Source organism: Schistocerca americana, chromosome 7 (genome assembly GCF_021461395.2).
Source record: "Schistocerca americana isolate TAMUIC-IGC-003095 chromosome 7, iqSchAmer2.1, whole genome shotgun sequence".
Taxonomy (NCBI): domain Eukaryota; kingdom Metazoa; phylum Arthropoda; class Insecta; order Orthoptera; family Acrididae; genus Schistocerca; species Schistocerca americana.
This window is the reverse complement of record NC_060125.1, coordinates 588,010,416-588,033,208: the sequence shown is the minus strand read 5'-3', so window position 1 is coordinate 588,033,208 and position 22,793 is coordinate 588,010,416. Positions and strand designations below refer to the sequence as shown.

Genomic DNA, 22,793 nt, shown 5'->3' with positions numbered 1-22,793 from the left:
TAAGTGCGTTAAAGTATTGTGCAATGTTATTACTCATGTCTATAAATGTTAACAAGATATGTTATGTTTGGCATCGATGAAGTAAGTTGGGAGTTACTTGTCAGTTATGTTGTGGGAAAGCAGTGTCTGTAACTCTTACTTATGTTAAAGTATGGCACAATATTAACGACCATGTTAATAAACTTTTACAGGTATAATACAAAAGGGGAACCAGAAGTAACCATATACCACGAAGATCGCTGGAACTGACGGCCTTATCCTAATATGCTTCGGCTAATTTCAGAAAATGCATTACGTAATATCTCTGTGGAACTGCTACTTATAACCTGGAGGTATTAACTACCAATTTTCGACTTCAGCGGCATCATCTAGAACAAAGTTAATCGTACTACGCCCCTAGTTCTCATGGACATAAAGGACTCCGTATTGCTGAGCTTCCGTTAGGCGACATAGCACATGCAAATTCCGCGTACATCAATGAAAGCGACAATGCCACAATAATGTTGGCCCTAGTCAGTCAGTTGTGCAGAGTGCGGATACTTTTCTTGCTGTAAACAAACCCGTTTCCTGCTGGGTTAAGCGAACGGTATGTCTGTTCACTCGGACTGTAGTAGCGTGGAGCCGCTGATATCCTGCGTGGTATTCAGTACGACTTTCCAGAACTCATCGGCTCCATATTCGCGTGGCAGTCGTGGGATCCCAACCGAAGCGACCAGCAATATGAGAGAACGATGAATCACGGCCTCGAAGCAAATTCCGACAAAGGCTGGTAGACATTTTTTCTTGTTATACGAGAGGCGTCTCTGCAAGAACTCACAATGAATTATGATTTGACACTGAAAAACATGCTGCGTAATCTTCCTTGCATACACCATAGGGATTGTGTTACCGCTATCGGCTGTTTAAAGTCCATCTACTTACGGTGGACCAGTGTCGGCCGAAATTATCGAATGACAGCAAAACTTGCTAGATATGCTAATGGGTTTATCCGGAACCGATTTACGCTGGAAAACAAATTAGTTCCAACTGTGACCACGAGGTGCAAATCTGGTTCAAAATGGCTCTGAGCACTATGAGACTTAACATCTATGGTCATCAGTCGCCTAGAACTTAGAACTACTTAAACCTAACTAACCTAAGGACATCACACAACACCCAACCATCACGAGGCAGAGAAAATCCCTGACCCCGCCGGGAATCGAACCCGGGAACCCGGGCGTGGGAAGCGAGAACGCTACCGCACGACCGCGAGCTGCGGGCTGCAAATCTGGGATTGTACACTGTTTGTATGAAGGTACGACGTCCACGCTGACTTTCTACAAGCCGTAGCGTGAGTGAACAGTGTGACTGTAGTGAAGAGAGACCGTGAAATATCGGTGAAACCTATTAATGCGAACGGCAGCAATTGCACTGCTGCCTTGAGAGAGTATCGTCGACTTAAATGCCTGAGAGGAGTCACGAGACCTGTCCGCCCTATGGCTAACACAACGGAAAGTTTTGAGGTCCATTTTCCACTCATAACCCCATAAGATTCAGATAGTGCAGACAGTGCAGCAATTGAAAGCTCATGTTCCCAGCAAAGTTCAGAATTTGCTCTTCGGTTTCTGACGCGGATGGAAGCTGATGTTATGTGAGCGGGCTATATTGTGTGGGGTCATGAGATATACTTTACACTACAGGGTGCGACCGATACACAAAACCATCGAATTTGGGGTACTGATAAAACAAGTATTGTGCATGAAAGGCCATTTTACTCCCCGTTATCTGATTGTGTGGTACGGCTTCACAAGCACCTTTGTTCTCTGTCCGTTATATTTTGAAGAGAATACACCAGGTCTACAGTGACGCCCGAGCATTATCGAGATCTCCTAGTGCAGCATATGACTCCTGCTTAGGAGAGCGCAGCTGAGTGGAAACCATACAAGACTGGGCAACTCCTCATGTCGCTCGCCCAGTGAAAGATCTGCTTAATGCAGTCTTACGCGAACGTGTTATCTCCAGAAGTTTTCCAGAGGTACTGCCGACAGGATCGCCTCGTCAGTCTCGGCGTAACTTTTGGCTCCGGCGCTAACTAAAGGAACGCGTTCACCAGGGACAAGTTCGGCCTATATCTGATTTGAAGGCCATATACACGAACACGTTTCTAAGATTCCACAGTAACTGCTGCGAGCAACTATTGATCACGTCGCTTTACGGATCCAGCATGTCTCCGGTGCTCATATTGGACAAACTGGAGTGGCGATTAGTAATAAAATCAACTTTCTCACTTGTTTGACCTTTTCTGTCTACTTGCCGTTCCTAATCCCGGTGCCCAAAATTACAAATAATATGTTTTCCAGTGTAAATAGGTAGCGCATTAACGCATAAGCATTCTGTCAAGTTTCGCCGCCGTACGATAATTACAGAACACACTGGACCTATGTGAGAAGATGAACTTCAGTTATAACCACTCGGTACTTTATGTAGTTGGACTGCAGCCCTAATCATTTATATATCCAATCACTTAGTACACAGCATGACAATGTGACGTTTGTTGCACGCCCTCTCGATGGTGTAGCTTTTTAATAGCCAGCAGTGTACTTTGTGTTACGGAAGCCCCAATAAACCTTCAAGACTTGCACAGTTTTAATAGGAAACTTTCTTCACTATACACTGTTACGCACAGAAAGTCGCAAAGTACAGCGACCTGTTTAATGAACGTAAAGGCAAACCCGCCTTCTCAGTGCAGTTGTGTCTCCAGTCGTGAACAAGACAATGCTGGTGGTGCTCATTGTGCAGTCTGTGAACGTAGTACTAAGGGTTCGTTTCAAGTGTAAACCGCAAGTGCATAGCGACTTAATGGCGAAAAAGATTGTCATATCAGGCAATTATCTTCGGATAGGCGTACGCGACTGCGGTTTCATTCGAACATCTAATCGCTATCGTCCTTCTCTTAGCTTCATTTTCATGGGCTAATGAACGGGCGGCAACAGAGTACAGCATTGGAATTCTGAAGCTCGTGACCAGACACGAGAAGTGTTTTAAGTCGAGAAGGTGATTATGTAAATATGTGAAGGAAACTTCATGTATGTACCGGAATTGTTTTTTCCAATAAACATTGTGGGTCTCAGTTTGCATCACTAAATGGTTTTTATTTTCTAGATGACCCTGTCAGTGGCGCAGTCAATTGTGGACGAACTAGAAACTAAAAAATTTCTCACAAGACTTCCCGAGCTGTTGAGCTGTGTCTTCAACTGTTATTTAGAAAGGAAACTCAAAGAAGGTCGCCAACATTCAATAGTTTTACTTGTGAGTAAGACAGTAATTAAACTAATAACGTAAATTCTCAAAACATCCAACAGCATGGCTTCTTTTCTCCCATTGCAAACTCCACCTGCAGTCCTTACCTTAGTAGGCTCCACAAATCCGAATCCCGCACGAGGAAATTCTTTTTTGTTCTTAATCTGCTGCAAGTCTGTTCTACATCTCAGCTCTAGATTAACTATCGAAATGATGAAAGCTCTCTAAAATTTGACTGGGCCGTAGTTTCATACCAAAAAATCAAAGACAATAAGTACACGTATCTAACGCATAATAAAGGGTATTTCGTACAAATGTGATTATGCAATCACTGTCTTAAAAGTAAAATATCGGCACGGTAGTCAAAGATAAGACTTGTTCAACAAAGTATTACACCGTTCCTTATCTCACAGCGAGTTAGTATAAATGAAGTAAAGCTGTATAACGTCGCGTTACCACTCGTAGCAAGTAACGTAATTTTCTAATTTAATTAATCAAACCCGTCAGTAAAATAATTTAAAACATATATTAGTGATGATGTCCACTTTATAACTTTCACTATCACATCGTATCTCATCCTAGCGTATCAACCAAATTTCTGATTGGATGAGTCAAAATATGACCAATGAGCCTTCATTTACTTTTAGCAAACTTTCAAATTGTAGCGCGGGCGTAATGTCAATAAATATAAAATACGAACAACGTTTTACATTTTAGAAGGACTGGAATGAAAATATCACTTGATGATATGTTTTTGTTGTGTTCTTCATCCAAAGACTGGTTTGATGTAGCTTTCCACGCTATTTTGTACAGTGCAAGCCTTTTCATCTCAATATAACTACTGCCCTGCACAAGCATTTCAGCCTGCTTACTGCGTTCACTCCTTGGTCTCCCCTTTTAAATTTTACCGTCACACTTCCCTCTGGCGCAAAACTAACGATACCACGATGCCCAAGGATGTGTTAGATCAACTGATCCTTTCCTTTAGTCACTTTATGCTGTAAATTTGTTTTTCCACCACTTTGATTAAGTTCTTCATCACCAGCTGCTCCAATTAGCCATATGATCTTTGGCATTCCTCTGCAGCACCGCATTTCGAAAGCTTCTTTTCTTTTGCGAATGCTTGCCGTCCAATTTCAGTTCCGTGCAAGGCTACTGTTACGACGTTAAGTCAAGCGCCGGCACCGCAGACGGGAACGAGAGAGCTGTGAAGGAGACGTCAGCCAACTGCACTCTGACCGGCCCCTCTCCAGGAGGACAACGCGACAGCGGCGGCCTCTATGCGAAGAGGACGTAAGAGCCGCTCTGGAATGGTCGCGCCCGTTTCTACAGAAGCTTCATGACTAGTGACGTGGATGGAAGAGTCAACCGTATTACTTTACTTGTATTAGAATTGTTAAACTGAAGAAGCTTGTTTATTTCGGATGTCGCCGTTTGCTCGCAACACGTCTATGTAATTCTCAAAGTGAAGTATGATAAAACTCATTAATACGATTTCCTTGAATTGTTGCTCTCAGAGAAAGCAGGTTTCCTAGCTCCCTATATTCGGCGACGAGGCAGGATTCAACAACTACACTCCAAACAAATATCACAAGAAAAGACAACCTGACACTTCGGTCCATAATTGATATTAACAAATTTCTCTTCTTCAGAGAAGCTTTTATAGCTATTCCTATTCTACATTTTATAAACGCTCTACTTAGGTGACCACCAGTTATTTTACCACCCAAATAGAAAAACTCATCTACTATTTTTAGTCTCGTTTCCGAATTTAATTCCCTCAGCATCGCTTGATTTAATTCGAATACGCTACATTAACCTTGTTTTTCTTTATTTGGTGCTCATCTTAATCCTCCTTTCAAGATACTGTCCGTTCCGTTCAACTGCTTTTCGGTGTCTTTTAAAGTCTCTGACGCAATATTCTTGTCATCGGCAAACCTCAGAGATTTTACTTTCCCGCCCTCAACTTTAATTCCCTTTCCAAATTTCACCTTTATTTATTGTTGAATAACGTCGTTGGTAGGTTACAACGTACTGGTATTTCACTTCCTTCTCAACCATTTCTTCGCTTTCTGGTCCTTCGACTTTTACAAAAGCAGTTTGATTTCAGTTCAGGCTGAAACTATAAATGTAGGTTTGCTTTTCTAGAACTTATCTTGTATGATACGTCTTTGGGCCAACACTGCTTCACGTTTTGCTGTACTTCTCCGGAACCCAAGGTGATATTCCCTGAGGTTGGCTTCTGCCACATTTTCCACCCTTCTATAAATAATCATGTCGATATTTTGTAACCCTTACTTCTTAAACTTATTGTTTGTAATTCTTACTCGTCTTGAAGTCTCCCATTCCATCTTCATGCACCACCTTTTCTTCCCTTCCTTTAACACTGCCTTCAGTTGCAAGTGCCATATAACAAGAAGCTCACGGGCAGTTGCTAGTCGTACGGGGTGTGGGAGCTATTTCTCTTTAGTATCTCCGTTCAGTTGTATTTCCGTTCGGCGTGCTGGAAAGCGGACAATACTGCCTTTTGAAGAGTAATTAATGTCACTACCTATCGAACTCAATAAGGTCCGAGAGCGTGATGGAGATTCTGGATATTTTTATACAGAATATGCCGAAGTACTAGCTCTACTTTTAAGTGCGAAACACCGCTTGTCCATTGAAGAGAGAAAAATTTGCAGTGATCAGCCTAGGGCATAGCTTGTATCCATCAACAAAAAGAAAGTACAGTTAATCCACACAGCTTTCGCCATACATTGCTCCCGTGTACGCCGAAGGAAAACAGTCCCAACCCCGAGAAGGACTTGTGCGAGATAAACGAAACTTGGTATGGGTATTTCTTAATCAGATAGTTGACGTCTATTCAAATTTCGCGCCAGTGGCGTACGAGGGGCGCAATTAGCGCCACTCTGAGGATGCCCATGAGGTTTGCTTGGTTACACGCTGTAACGGTATTGAGTGTTAGTTACATTTCATATTGGACGTGGTGAGTTGATGTTAATCTGGAATCCCTTTTTAGATGACGGATATGTCACTATCAACTGCCCACTGAGTTTTGGTGGGGTTGTGTAACGGAGCTACGGAAAGCTGATTCTTCCTTCCAGGATATTGCAGAAAGTCTTGGGAGGAATGCAGCCACTGTACACGATTGCTGTCGCGATGTCACAGGAGGGTACGGTCGGAAGACGACCGGCCACCAGATTACCAAGTGGCACTACAGAAAGGGAAGACCGTCGTGTTCTGCGTCTGGCTGTGGCGCGTCGTACTGTATCTGCAGCAGCAGTTAGAACAACTTCTGGCAACACAGTGACACAATGAACTGTTGAAAACCGGTTAGTTCAAGGAGGGCGACGACCCAGACGACGTGTAGCGAGCATTCCACTGACCCCAAACCACCACCATTTGGGACTGCAGTCGTGTGGTAAGAGCTCATTGGAGGACGGTTGGAGGTCTATTGTGTTTTCTGATAAAAGCTGATCGTGCCTCGGTGCCGGTTGTGTGTCTGCTAGAAAGAGGCCAGGTGAGCGGCTGCAACCAACTCGCCTGAGGTGTAAACACACTGGACCTACAACTTGGGTTATAGTGTGGGAACCAATTTCGTATGACAGCATGAGCGCTATAGAGCTCATCCTTCACCCTTGACTGCAAGTTTTTCCATCAGTCTGGTGATTCGGCCTGTTGTACTGGTGGTGGTGGTGGTTGGTGTTTAACGTCCCGTCGACAACGAGGTCATTAGAGACGGAGCGCAATCTCGGGTTAGGGAAGGATTGGGAAGGAAATCGGCCGTGCCCTTTCAAAGGAACCATCCCGGCATTTTCCTGAAACGATTTAGGGAAATCACGGAAAACCTAAATCAGGATGGCTGGAGACGGGATTGAACCGTCGTCCTCCCGAATGCGAGTCCAGTGTGCTAACCACTGCGTCACCTCGCTCGGTTGTTGTACTGCCATTGACGAACAGCATTCCAAAAGTTGTTTTCTAACACGATAACGCTTGCCCACATACCGTTGTTGTAATTCAGCATGCTCTCCAGAGTGTCGATGTGTTGCCTTGGCCTTCTCCATAATAATTAATTGAGCACGTATGGGACATCATCGGGCAACAATACCAGCGTCATCCACAACCAGCTTTAACAGTCCCTGTAATGACAGACCAAGTGTACCAGGCGTGGAACTCCACGCCACAAACTGACATCCGGCACCTGTACAACACAACGCATGCACGTTTGTTTGCTTGCATTCAACTTTCTGGCAGTTACACCGATTATTAAGTGCCAGCATTTTACATGGCTTATATCGCGTTTTCATTAAATTGTGACCTTGCAATGTTAAACACTTAATACGTTTCGTAGGCAAATGTATTCACGAATTTTCTTTTCTCCGCATTAATTAACTTTGTGCTGGGGCGTTTTTTTCCATCAGTGTATTTTTAGTCGAATCCTGTGAGTAGTGTCGGGGCAATGGCCTTGCCGCAGTGGATACACCGGTTCCCGTCAGATCACCGAAGTTAAGCGCTGTCAGGCGTGGCCGGCACTTTGATGGGTGACCATCCGGGCCGCCATGCACTGTTACCATTTTTCGGGGTGCACTCAGCCTCGTGATGCCAATTGAGGAGCTACTCGACCGAATAGTAGCAGCTCAGGTCAAAGAAGACCATCATAACGATCGGGAGGGCGGTGTGTTGACCACACGCCCCTCTTATCCGCATCCTCAGCTGAGGATGACACGGCGGTCGGATGGTCCCGATGTGGCCTGAAGACGGAGTGCTGCTTCTGCATGAGTAGTGTCAACTCAAACGTAATGAACTAACGGAAATCAGTGTTGGTTCCGTAAACATCAATATTCTGACGATCTTTACACACGATATTTAGAGCGTCATAATTCAACAGTTACAGATGTAATTTTATTTTTATTCTGATCTATTTTACTTGAAATAGTGTTCCGGATTTCTCATACTTTTTTTGTGTCTGATATTCCTCATAATTCTTGAAAAAAGTTTCCACCATTTGACTGTAGATTTGTATTCATTTATTTCACAAAGTCGTGATTTCGGCTTTATAGCCATTTTCAAGTGCTATTTGAAATATCTAAAAATGTTAGACGTGCGTAAATGATACTTCACCGTTGAAATAACGTTTATCTGGTCTCATAAACCAGTTGTGATTTTAAAGGCTCTGATTACACACATGTATGGCTGAAACTGTGCTTCTTAAAAAAGCATAAACGAACTGTAATTCACATTTAACAGCCAATACATTGCTGTGACCTGTATCCATCAGTCTTATTACGTGTCTTTGACATGTACTCAGACCCTTTAATACGACTACTGGTCTAGGACACCAGATGGATGTCATTCAGGCAGGTCGGCCATTTTTTCTGAGATTTCAATTTGCACTTGAGAATGGCTACAAAGCCCATGACTGTCTGAAATAAATGAACACAATTCTACAATCAAATGGTGAAATTTTCTTTCAAGAAGTTCTACATGACTGTGGTACACCAGGAAGGGCAAAATCATATTTCTCATACTTTCCTTTTCCTTCAATGAAAACATTTTGTTTTGTAATTAAGTACTTCACTGTAGACGATGAGCTTATAGTACTGTCCTTATAAATGCTACTAATATGATCTTTAACATTACTGAGAACTATGTATAGTTCTATAACCCGTTGTAGAGCGCCAGTAGCACTTTTGACTTTTTTTAAGTTAGTGTCAACGTGCAAGCAAGTCTGGTGCCGATTACTGAGCAATAGAGTAAAGCTGTGATGAAAAAGGCAGTGTAGTAACAGCCGCAGCTATCCTGTAATCCGAATTTAGTAGAACGCTGCGATGGGCACCGTGAATAGCTCACTGGTACGAGAAAATGGTTCAGCCATATGGACAGCAGCATGTATGCGAGCGGAGGAGCGCTCATAGGAGAATAGCTGATTTCGGTACTGCAACGTCTTGATGGCATACTGATTCCAGGATAGGGATTAAATTTTCATTGTGCGCTCAACCACTCATACGAGTAGTGCTCAAGTTTGAAATGAGGATAAGGCAAGCTGACTGGGCATGCTTGCCAGGAAGTCTTGTCCGAGATGTAGAGGAGTCTCCACTGTTACTGGATTCACAATTGGCAGAAAACAATAGTTCATATTTACACCAATGGCATTGGCCACCTAGGTTCTGAGGCCATTCTCGGTTCCTGTAGGTGGTGGGCTGAATTGATAAAGACAGCTAGCCTCGCTCAAAGGGCGGAAGTGAAGGATCAACGTTAGTAGCTTCGCACCCAGAAACAATCACGCTCCTTTGGTTTGGAGCCGAGTGCAAGGCCTCGCCCGATGGTCGGATGATTTCGCATCGATGTCGGATTCGAATTTCTCGACATCCGCTATTGGGTGGAGGACTGAAGGCTTCACATTAGGTTAGGGATGCACTACACAAAAGAAACGGCTACTACGGTGCACTTGCGTTCGTTTTCATGTTAGTGTGGGCGTTGGATGTTCACCTGTACCGAAACACGTTCTGTTGTGTACTGCTTCGTACACAACGTTAAGGAGAGGTGACCTACAGGGTGGTGCGGCAGCTGTCGTCGAAGGGAAGCCAGACAGGACCAGATATGATTAGTCAACATCTAAATGCAGTAAACAGCAGGTTTACTTAAATTGTAGCTTTCTGCAAGCCTTGCAAAGAACCTTTATAAAAGAACAAACAGCAATATAGTCCAGCTGTTGCAATATGCATACACTTGAGCATCGTGCAGTGTGAGGCTCCTGCTACTAATGCACAAGCGAATTGTCAAATTGTGATCACGACTGCAGACTGTCGAAAACTGCGACTGAGAATGAGCCATGTAACTGCCGGTGGCCATTTTATATCGCGGCGGCGGAGGGCGCTCGTAGTCTGAGCCACTGAAGGTGTGGCTCAGCAGGGATGCATCACTGGATCCGCTGGGTCACCGTGCGACCGCTGTCGGCGTCTGTCAGAAAAGTGCATTCCCGCTGCCAGTTGTGAGACGCCAGTGCGTGTGGCATCGATCTATGATACCACACATTCAGCTGTTTCGACACAACTCTACCGCCAACAAAGAACACTAGAGACTCCATCTCCACTGTCGGTAAACACAAGCATTTATACCGGCAGTCTCACGGCGAGCTCCGCTCAATTCAGCAGCATCGCTCCAGACGGCGCTTCCATTTCGCAACTATTTTCCTACACCCGTCACGTGCCACGTGGAAACCCATTGTGTAATCTTCCACCAGGTGTGCATTTAGCCAGCCGCCTGTCGCAAAGCAAGCAGAGATCTCGGCGAGCTCCAGTTCTGGACAACAGCCGCCCACAGGAGCAGCCAAGCAGTCAGCACAGCCGATCACAGCCTCGAAAGACTCTGTCCTTCCCGAGTCGCCTCGCCGTCAGCCCGAGCAGTCGCCACCTGCCACCGACCACCACCACTTGGTTCCAGCTCGGTACGCTTCGTGATCCGCTACACCGTCAGCGTGCGGCCGCCGCTCACTCGCTCACCACGGTCGCGCTGGACGCCGCCCGCCCTACTTTCTTCCATCCGCTCGGTAGCCGCAAGGTGAAGCCATGGCTCAGCACTGACCACTGACTTATGGGGCTCGGTATTCATGGCCGCTGTGAGAAATTTCTTATTCAGTGATCTAACTTAGACACTTTCTGAACCTCCCATTGGTGGATACAATGTTAGCCTCATTTCTCGTTGCCAGGCAGTCACACTTTATTTCTTGTCGTCAAACAATGACTCTCATGTTTTCGTTTTTCATGTTTCATGTTCATTCACATAATACAGCACTGTTCATCACTGCTGGTGGCATATCAAATAGTGTATTATCCTCCTCATAATCATGGGCAAAACTGTCGAAAGATCAGCCACAGTAGTTTCAGAGGAAAGCTTTTGTTTTTGCAAATCAAAAAGAGAAAATTATATCCAGGTCTCAGACTAAGTATCACTCACTTAAGTTTATAACAGAGTCATAGGGCGGTCGACCATACGCCTCTGACCGCTACGGTCGCAGGTTCGAATCCTGCCTCGGGCATGGATGTCATGACCTTAGGTTAGTTGGCTCTAAGTAGTTCTAATTCTAGGGGACTGATGACCTCAGATGTTAGGTCCCATAGCGCTCAGACCCATTTGAACCTTACGCTTCTGATTGGGGTGCGAAGGTTCGATACCTGACGTCAAATCGCAGCTCGGATATTGGAGAAGTTCTGGCACGGGTAGTCTTGAAAGGGCACGCACGGTGGCGCTGGAGAGAAGGCAGAGAGAGAGAGAGACAGAGAGAGAGAGAGAGAGAGAGAGAGAGAGAGAGAATGAGATAGACCGCAGAGAGAGCTCTTCCTCGCGTAGGTAAAAGGTGGAGCCATGAAGCAACTACGACCTATGGAGAGCCGGTGTGTGTGAAGTGTACGCGTCCGTTGGGTCCTGTCAAACTGAGTGGAAGTACTTGGTGTCGCGGTGTCTGCAAGCGACGCGTGTTAGCTTAGCTCAATCGTGCGAACTGATCGCAGTTTTAGGAAAGCAGTTGCCAGTCGCTCTTTACCTCCAATTGAAGGCACCGTTCAAGAGATAGCTCATGAAACAAGTTATTAGTCCTACTGGGTGCAAAGCGCTCAGCTTTTGATGGGTCTCATAGTGTGGCTAATGTATACGAGAACGGTATTCCGTCACTAGCGAGGAAGGACACTCATCCTGCTCTAAAAGCTTGTACCAAAGTAAATTTTTTAGCAATTTTAAGTCAGTGCTTCAAATCGCGATAAGTAAGTGCTGTGCTATATTTGTTTTAATATAATAACATATTTGTCAGTTGGTTTGGCAATTAACTTGTCTAGCTCCTTGTCTAGTTAAGTAATATTTTTGGGTAAATTAGAAGCCTTATTTTAAACCAGCTAACTACACCAAGCTCTAGTGCTATTAAGGGCCAACATATTTTATATACGATGCTTATTTGTTCTTGGTGCTTAACAGCTGTTGTGTTGCATGTGCTATTATTACTATGTGGGGAAATTGTGCTGATGTTAGTTTGTGCGTTATATAGAAAATAGACATCTATGCAGGACAGAAAGAAGAAGAAGGAAAAGAAGAGAAACAAAAGGTTCCTCAGTAACTAGAAACTGTACCAGTGAAACTGTCCATCATAAGTATGGATCACAGGACAAAAGTGGTATTTTATTAGCATAGTTGTGTTTTGATATCAATTTACTTCTTGTTATTTTATTTTTGTATCTTTCTGAGGGTAACCTGATTGCTGGTGTTATTAAGGATAATATTACTGTTATGTTCTGATGTTTAAAATAACATCTAATGAAAAATGCTCATTATGATCGACAGACAATGACTTATCGTAAAGTGCCTATAAATATTACTCAGAAATATGATTTTTCGGATTGCAAACGTAGGTTAAAATATCTAGTATTCTGGAAAGATTTCCTTAATAATAGTACACGTACGGTTAAAATATACTTGCATAATAGCATCAGGTTGTTAATTAAATACACTCCTGGAAATGGAAAAAAGAACACATTGACACCGGTGTGTCAGACCCACCATACTTGCTCCGGACACTGCGAGAGGGCTGTACAAGCAATGATCACACGCACGGCACAGCGGACACACCAGGAACCATGGTGTTGGCCGTCGAATGGCGCTAGCTGCGCAGCATTTGTGCACCGCCGCCGTCAGTGTCAGCCAGTTTGCCGTGGCATACGGAGCTCCATCGCAGTCTTTAACACTGGTAGCATGCCGCGACAGCGTGGACGTGAACCGTATGTGCAGTTGACGGACTTTGAGCGAGGGCGTATAGTGGGCATGCGGGAGGCCGGGTGGACGTACCGCCGAATTGCTCAACACGTGGGGCGTGAGGTCTCCACAGTACATCGATGTTGTCGCCAGTGGTCGGCGGAAGGTACACGTGCCCGTCGACCTGGGACCGGACCGCAGCGACGCACGGATGCACGCCAAGACCGTAGGATCCTACGCAGTGCCGTAGGGGACCGCACCGCCACTTCCCAGCAAATTAGGGACACTGTTGCTCCTGGGGTATCGGCGAGGACCATTCGCAACCGTCTCCATGAAGCTGGGCTACGGTCCCGCACACCGTTAGGCCGTCTTCCGCTCACGCCCCAACATCGTGCAGCCCGCCTCCAGTGGTGTCGCGACAGGCGTGAACGGAGGGACGAATGGAGACGTGTCGTCTTCAGCGATGAGAGTCGCTTCTGCCTTGGTGCCAATGATGGTCGTATGCGTGTTTGGCGCCGTGCAGGTGAGCGCCACAATCAGGACTGCATACGACCGAGGCACACAGGGCCAACACCCGGCATCATGGTGTGGGGAGCGATCTCCTACACTGGCCGTACACCACTGGTGATCGTCGAGGGGACACTGAATAGTGCACGGTACATCCAAACCGTCATCGAACCCATCGTTCTACCATTCCTAGACCGGCAAGGGAACTTGCTGTTCCAACAGGACAATGCACGTCCGCATGTATCCCGTGCCACCCAACGTGCTCTAGAAGGTGTAAGTCAACTACCCTGGCCAGCAAGATCTCCGGATCTGTCCCCCATTGAGCATGTTTGGGACTGGATGAAGCGTCGTCTCACGCGGTCTGCACGTCCAGCACGAACGCTGGTCCAACTGAGGCGCCAGATGGAAATGGCATGGCAAGCCGTTCCACAGGACTACCTACATCCAGCATCTCTACGATCGTCTCCATGGGAGAATAGCAGCCTGCATTGCTGCGAAAGGTGGATATACACTGTACTAGTGCCGACATTGTGCATGCTCTGTTGCCTGTGTCTATGTGCCTGTGGTTCTGTCAGTGTGATCATGTGATGTATCTGACCCCAGGAATGTGTCAATAAAGTTTCCCCTTCCTGGGACAATGAATTCTTGGTGTTCTTATTTCAATTTCCAGAAGTGTATATTAAAAGCACGTATTTAGACTGTTCTGTCTCAAGTAACCATTTTGTCTTACAGGCCTGTCTTCCGGAAAATGCCTCAGTTATCTTCTTCCCAAAAGGGATTAAGCCGTAGTGACCTGTTCCGACTATAAATGATCTGTTCCCTTCTTTCCTTTGGTCTTTCCACATTTCTTCTTCCCACTGTCTTTTTTCTGCTTGCTGCTTTTGATACACTTCTTTCATTCAAAACGTTCTTGGTGGTATTTCTATTTCGTTTTGGGTAGTTGCATTTTTTCGCTTAGGTTATACACCTGCAAATCTTTTGTTATTTCTCCTGCTCTTAACCGATTTTTTTTGGACCATCCTTTTACAGACCTTTGAAGTTTAGATTCTGCTGTTTCTATGCCGCTTTTGTGTCTCTTACTATCCATGAATCACTTCCTTAAAGTACACAGGGACAGCCATTACACTGTAGAACATATCATTTGGGACTTATTTAATGTTCATGACTCTCTTGTCGTCAAGGTCATATTAAATCCAAAGTAGCTAGAGTCTTATTCATCATTACTTCCTGAGAAAGCCACCGCTTTTTTGGAGACATTTCGATTACACTGAGTTGAACACAGCTGTATCTTATGTAATGCTCTTTGGAATCCATCTTATCTGTGAGCAGCAGGTCGTCAGCAAATAGCAGCATATTAATAAATTCGCATTTTCATATATTAATACCTTGTGTTGGAAGTGTACTTGCTCCACATAACAGTGGCGTCGTCAAAGTATATATCAGTGTCAGAGAAAGACTACACCTTTCTCTTACTCTTTGACTTATAATAAATACCTGCTGCTGTCTTCCTTTTTGGAGAACTATATGTGTGTTCAAATACAGGCTCGTTATTGCTGATGTAATATGTGTAGGGGATGTCTTTGTAAAATTTGCAATAGTATTTTTCTATTTACCTTGTCAAATGCTTTTTCAAAGGCGACGAAAGTAATATATGTCTCAAGGTTACACTGTATCTGCTTCTCCAATTTTATTTATTATGTTTCTATTTCCTGAGCAAGATCTTTCTTTCCTAAACCCATTTTCAACCACAGATAACTTGGTCTCTGCTGTGTGTTGAAAACGAGCAATATATCTTTGTATATATTTTGTATCCTGTTTTCGAGATACTTACTCCTCCGAAATTGTTGTGCTGCATCTATCTCCATTGTTGAAGATGATACTACATTTTCCATCCTTCACAGCTCCGGTATTCTTTTTCCAAGCCGGCCCATATTTAGCAGTTGCCGATATCGATATTTCAGTAGCATTCCTCGCGATTTTACTAGTTTCGTAGCAATTCTTTCTGAATCCTGCACCTTTCGGTTTTTTGTTTCCTTATTGCTCCTTCCAGCTTTTCTATAGTTTTGGAATCAGATTCTTTGTTTCCATCATCATCTCTTCCTATATAACCTTATTATGCATGCATCAAAGATTTCTTTTAGTGTTCGACCCAGTCCGAAATTTCTATTCCAACGATTTTCATAGTAACTCTCTCTGACTTACTCAATTTCAACAATTCATAAGAGAAGTCCATACGTCTATGCGCATCATATTCTATTTGGACAAACTATTTCAACTTTTCCTATGAGAATTCCTTATTACTACTTTTCCCGTTTTTCGATGATCTCTCTGTTGACATTATTTTTCTGTTGGGTCTTGTGAGCCAATTTCTATTAAATACAAGTAACTTTTTGTTGTTCTCTTAATGTTTCTGTTATTTTTGTACTCCATATCGTTATGCCTTTCTTATTTTTCTTGATTCTAAGTTTATCTTCTAATTCTGTAGCTGATCTTATAAAGTACTGTTTGATGTTGTTCCATTCGACATCTATGGCTTCTGCAGTTGGTATTTCCTAAATATATCTAATCAGTCGTCTTCAGTAAAGACCTCTCAGAAAAATGGTTCAAATGGCTCTGAGCACTAGGGGACTTAACATTTGAGGTCATCAATCCCTAAGACCTTAGAACTACTTAAACCTAACTAAGGATATCACACACACATCCATGCCCGAGGCAGGATTCGAACCTGCGACTGAAGGGGTGCGCGGTTCAAGACTAAAGCGCCTAGAACAGCTCGGTCACATCGGCCGGCAGACCTCTTACACTATAAACCTGTAGTAGCCGTATCTAAAACTTCTCATTGCCTGTAATTATGCGCATCCGTTTGAGAAGATTTCTTGAAAACAGAAATAAGCTGTGCTTCTTTTTCTCGTTTGGTATACTTCGTTGTTACCGCGAGCTACGTCGAACCACTGCTGGAAAGAGAGCAACTTCTTTTGAGTAATCTTTGTGGAACCACCTCTGGTCCGGTACTGAGCGATTTTAGTTCATTTTAGGCTCCGTGATCACTTACCTCAATATCTTTTACTTAGAGGTCCGGGCGGTGATCAGGACAAACCGTATTACGATCTTCCGCGGCGAAATAAATTCAGAATACTGAGTTCAGTAATTTAGTCTTGTCTCTGTCTTCTTCCGTTTCGGTCTCATTGTAGTCACTGAGTGACTAAACAGATCTTTTCACACCATTTAATGACTTTAAGTGACACAAAAGCCTCTTGGGATTTTTAGTGAGTGCGATTGTCAATAACTTACTGTCTAATTCACTGAACGCTTCTAGCATATCTCTTCTGACGCTCTTATTGGCTTCGTTCAGCTTTTAATTGTAAGCCAGAATTTGAGTTTGGCTAAATCCGTGATAATGCTATACCATTCCTAACAAACTTGGGCAGCACATGTCTAAGGCACATTTTACCATACTTCTGAATTTCATCCAGTTTTGCGTCTCATCTTCGTCTTCAGAACTGATATCTTTCAGATTGTTTTCTATCACTCTCGCTAAACAAAAATAATTTCATTCCGTTATTAATTTTTTCTTGCAACGCCTGTAGTCGTTGATTCTATCACAGCTTTACAATCACTGATTCTTTCCTCGGCATTAGCTCGGGTCTGTTAGTAACTAGGAGGTCTAAGAAATTACCGTCACGATTGGTTCTCTATCTGCTCGAAGCAGTTTTCAGATGAGATATTTGAAACAGTCTCCCACGAATACCTGTCTGCAGTGCCAATTTTCGTAACATGATAAGTGGCAAATTCAAGTCTCTCAGAAAACGAATTTTGTCTGAAGCGCTCCGGCACTGCAGCTCCTGAGACAGGTGATACATGAAACTATCCGTTTACTGTTTGTGAACCACTTCTGATTCTCAAATTTCCCAAGATTATGTCACATTCAGTTCCTGTCATAACCTCACTATATATTATCGAGTTAGGTCACTAAATACGTCGCCACCTTTGGTCTCTAGCCTGTCTCCGCAATGTACAGCCCATTCTGAATTCGTAAGTTCATTGTTATTCGTTTCTGGTTTCAGTTAAATTTCTGCCCCGTATACTATGTCGACATAATGGTCTTGCACTTCAGTAAAGTATTACAATTTAAATTATTCTACATAATTTTAATCAGACAAATACCAATTAATTTTGAATCGAACTTGTAGTTCCAAGCTTGTGGAGTAGCAGACGTGCTGGGACAACAAATTTTGAAAGAAAAGCCATCCATTAGAGAGTGGGCCAAATCCTGTCACAACAAGTAAACATCAAGTCTCTCGTTTCCTAAAGAACTCCGTTTACATAGCTGATTAAATGTGAATTGGGCACTGGGATGGTACCACTCGCACATACCACCTCTATGGCTGTTAGTTTGGCGTACTGTGTAACCACGAGCTACTTACATCATCCGTGTACTTAACTAAATTCCTGACTTCTTTTTCTGGCTTGACAGGATTAAAAGGCATCGTTGACAGTCGCATGTTTTTCAGTACTCCATCACTGTATTTCTGTTTCAAAGGTGGGAATGATATTAGTGAGCTTAGTAATGAACCATTCGCTTTGTTGTTCGGAACAAAATACTTCTGAATTTTAAACATAAGCACTCAGTACATTAAACTGAACGAGAAGAGCTTGGCGCACACGCGTAAAGAAAACGCTGCCCAGGTCTCTAGGATTGAGATAATGAAACAAAAGAATGGTAGAATGGTCTACGTAACCTGCTGATTAATTTTAAACAATTTCCCGAAAAACGTCACATACATACCTTTCTTCTGAAAAGTGCCTCAATTAAAAGCCTATATTGATGATGTTAATCTGTTGTAAATTTATGGAAAATGTTCTTTGCTCAAGCATTACGATGTTTTAGGAAAGCGAAAACCTCGTCCATAAAGACTATCATGGACTCTATGAACAGATATCTTTCGAAGTACATAACACTGGGTTCGTCCATGTAATCTAAAATCGCCCTAGACAAATGCGTCCAATTTGATTCCGTGTTCCTTGACTCGGAAGGTACTGAAATACTCTCTCGCACTGTCATCTATCTAAAGAAATATAAGATTACCAAGCATCTGACGAGATCTGTGACTGGTTCAAGACTTCCGTCCTTACAGGTAGAACTCAACACGTCGCTCTTAACGGAACAAAATCGACAGATACAAAAGGTAATTTCTGGAGCAGCCCCATAGAGCGTTATAGGGTAATACTGTCTACAATATAAATGTATAAATCATCTGCAGGATAGCGCCGGAAACGCCACGAAGCTATCTGCAGGCGATGTTGGTGTCTACGGTAAGGCTGCAACTCCAGAAGATTGTAGCGAATGCAGGAAGACGTGCGGGGGTCGATGATTAAGGCTGATTCCGAACGAGAATAAACGTGACGTAGGACGTTCGGACAGTCGGAGACACCCATTATTATTCAGTTACGCTATTGGTTTGAGACCACTGGAAACAATAACAACTGTACAATATGTGGATGTAACAATCCTGAACAAGCTAAGGCGTAAGTAGGAAGAGCAGATGCCAGGCTGAGATTCATTGAAACATTAACGAAATACATCAATGAAAAAGTGACTTGCAAAACACTTGTTCGACAGATTCTTGTGTACTGTTCATCGGCCTGGGACCGTTACCAAGTAGTGGCGGCGTGTTTCGTCACGGGATCATTTGGGAAGAGCGAGAGCATTACGGAGATACTAAAAAACTATAGCGGTAGTTGGTACAAGAGAGACGTTGTGTGATATGCAACGTGTTTACGTTGAAATTATGGGAGGATACGTTCGAAGAACGGTCGGACAACATTTCAGACCAAATCAATTCGGTTCGAAGGCTGTGCCATACAGATACGGTTTCCCAGTGTGGCAAATTGGGGCAATCATCCCACCGACACACCAGATTGAAGATACCCGCCTCGTAACACACCATATCCTGTGGCGTGAAGAAGTTCGTGACTGCCCACTGCACATCCTCGTCTAACAGCAATCGTCGATCCTTCACGGCCTCCTTTTAGGGGACTGAATCCTTGGTAATCGCATGAGGAGAGATCGGTACAGCGGTTGCTCGTGTGTCTCCCACTTCAGCTGGCATAAAGGATGATGCTGGCCTTCCAGATAGACCAGCGTCTTGTGTCGAAGTGCAGCGAACACGGAACTTGGGGCACCGTTCTACAATGGTGAACTTGGAGCACCATTCCACAACGGTGACCTTGGAGAACCATTCCACAACACTGAACTTGGAGCACCATTCCACAATGGTGAAATTCGAGCACCATTCTACAATGGTGAAATTGGAGCACCATTCTACAATGGTGAACTTGGAGCACCATTCTACAATGGTGAACTTGGAGCACCATTCTACAATGGTGAACTTGGTGCACCATTACACAACGGTGAACTTGGAACACCATTCCACAACGGTGAACTTGGAGCACCATTCTACAATGGTGAACTTGGAGCACCATTCTACAATGGTGAACTTGGTGCACCATTCCACAATGGTGAACTTGGGGCACAGTGGTTTTCGATGGACATGCTGCCACAAACACACACTCTTCATTCTCCGATGGATATAGGCCAATGTTTTACCTTCGGCAGTAAAGAAAATATTAACAGAACATCGGTCCTGTTTGGACCCATTTGGTAACAGCATCGCCATGGTTCACGTTTCTGCATTTACTCCATGCACATCATAAAGACACGAATGCCAGACTAGTTCCCTACCTACATGTTGGTGCTTATATACTGGCACCGATGTTACACTATGGTGCATATATGTTGTAGCAACGCTCTCCATCTCCCCTTATAATACTTTCAATTATGTTTCGCCCAATGAACACGACGAGAAAATCAGAGGAATTAGAGGTTATACGGTAGCTCAGCGAAAGTCGTTGTTCCCACAAATCAGTCGTAGATAGAACAGGGAATGGATGGGATGATAATCGTACCAGAGGTCCTCTCCACCACACACTATAATGTGGCTTGCAGGGTATGTAAAATATCAGATGAAAAATCTAAAATGTGTTCCTGTAAAATTATTTTAACTAGTGGAAGAAATAGTTTACCTTTCTTAGAAAGTGGTTCAAATCAGTAGCTGCTTTTCAAACATACAAAATTAATTTTTTATAAGGAACAGTTCTATAAACTAGACATATTTTCAAAATATTATTTTATGTTCCTTTGAACCGAACAGATTATATAGTCGCGAAATAAAAAGGCGGCACTGTACTGCCGCTAATGACCATTATTTGTTAAGATTATTCATTGCTGTTATGATGGTTTCAAACTTCTGCGTATGTGTGAGTAGGACACAACTGCAGCTACAGTGCTGACACAACTGCGTGGTAAAGGTATTGTTTTCTCTGCTACCAGTTTTGTTGCCACAAGCTGTCTGTTTAAAGTAAAGTCTATTCTACAGCCTTACAGTTATGCACGTCGTTGTAACTTGCGTCTATAGATAACTGAAGGAAATAATATTTCATTAGCAGTGAAAGATTTGAATGCTATCCTAAACGTCTATACATTACGAGGACTATTCGGAAAGTAAGGAACGATTGGTCGCGAAATGGAAACTACAGTGAAAATCAAAACTGTTTTATTTGCATCAGTTAGCTACAACTTCCAGCTACTTATCTCCATAGTCGCCGATCCGACTTAAACGTTTGTCGTACTGTAGTACCAACTTTCCAATAACCTCGTTATAGAAGGCAGCCGCCAGTGCTTTCCGTCAATTCTCTACGCTGGCCTACAGCTCGTTGTCTGTGCCAAAATGTTGTCTTCATAGCCAGTGGTTCATGTGAGCAGAGATGAAACTCGGAGGGAGACTATTAGGGGATATAGTGTGGATAATCAAACATTTCGAATTGAAAACGGTGCAGGAGCATCTTCATTGCCCATGCAGAATGCGGCTGAGAATATTATTGTCTTAAAGAACAAAACGCACGACAGTTATATAATGTCGTCTGCATAGCTTCAGGCGAAATTTCTCACGAGGCTCTCGTACTTCGCGGAAGACACTATTGTTCTAGGTATCTTTATGTGCTCCCTGTGTGCTCAGAACTAAAAGGAATGACGTAACGCGATCGACTGCCATACTAGAGACATAAGACACTGCCCAACACACATGTGCAAAACTTCATCGGATTTTCACTGTGGTTTCCATTTCGTGACCGATCGTTCCTCACTTTCCGAACAACCCTCGTATTTTAGTAGGAAATTACATTCACATACAGCTCTGTTCAGCTATGTTGCCTGCTAGTTGGCTGCTTATAGCCACAATTAGGCTGACAGTCACTCTTTTCAAAAATTATGCTGGTAAGCCCTAACATTAATGATAACATGTGTGACTGTTCTGCAGAAACTCTTTATTGCGACAGATAAGTTGTGATGATGTCCCCTGTAAGGCTGCCTCACTGCGTCTTAATTAGACGATCACTTTCTAGTCATGCAGACGTAGTACCGGTGTCACAGTTCACTAGCAGTTTTCAGTATTGAAAAATCGGTTACACTTTCAAAGGTCACTAACTTATTTTTTTAGATTCCTTGAAACTGATGTGAGTTCTATTTTTATTCATTATGTCTTACTTCATATTTGCGCAGTGGATATTTTTCAAACAGAAGCCTTCAGCAGTCGGTACGTTACGCCACACAGGTTCTGAGTACAAGCAGTGTCGTCTTTGGTTGCCAGTAGCATTGTTGTAGCTTGCTGTGAAAGTAAGTGAGAAAGTCGGGTGTTGGTCACGCTACTATGCGATCTGGAAATGTAGCTTAGTGCAGAGCTACAAAGGCACAGGATGCTGAATTTTGAAAATATGATTTGGTAAAGATTGATTTCGGAAGTGAAAAACTTTCAGATAATGTCGCTGAAGTGCTCGCACGTAATGTATGACGAGTTTGCGAAAGACAAATTTTCTGTGATTTTTCTCTTTATTTGTTCGGGTCACTTAACATGATTGCTGATACAAGATCAAGTAATATTATGTGTTCAATTGACAGGCACTCAGGGTTGCTCTACCACTCTATTTACTAATTTCATGTCAGAGTAACATTCTCTTAATAAGAAGTAAATTTCGTAAAGATGATTGTTATTGTTCTTTAGTTAGTCATTTCTTTAGTTGCATGTTAAGGAATGAGCTTCGTAATACACTTTTCGAATGTTACTCTCTTCACCATCATTCGATAAATGCAATATCTTCCACGTCTGCTCATGCAAATTTTGTTTGGTAGTTGTGTGTTGCCTTACTAGAATTCG

The 22,793-nt window shown here is 43.4% G+C and overlaps 1 protein-coding gene across 1 annotated transcript in view; it reads left to right on the top strand.

The window, feature by feature from the left end:
* Positions 1-22,793, top strand: part of LOC124623108 (cuticle collagen 10-like) — a 107,521-nt gene that overhangs the window by 28,296 nt on the left and 56,432 nt on the right. Inside the window, exon 2 of the mRNA XM_047148897.1 lies at positions 19,732-20,059. Within this exon, the coding sequence (XP_047004853.1) occupies positions 19,732-20,059 (328 nt within the window). The remainder of the gene's footprint in view (positions 1-19,731; positions 20,060-22,793) is intronic.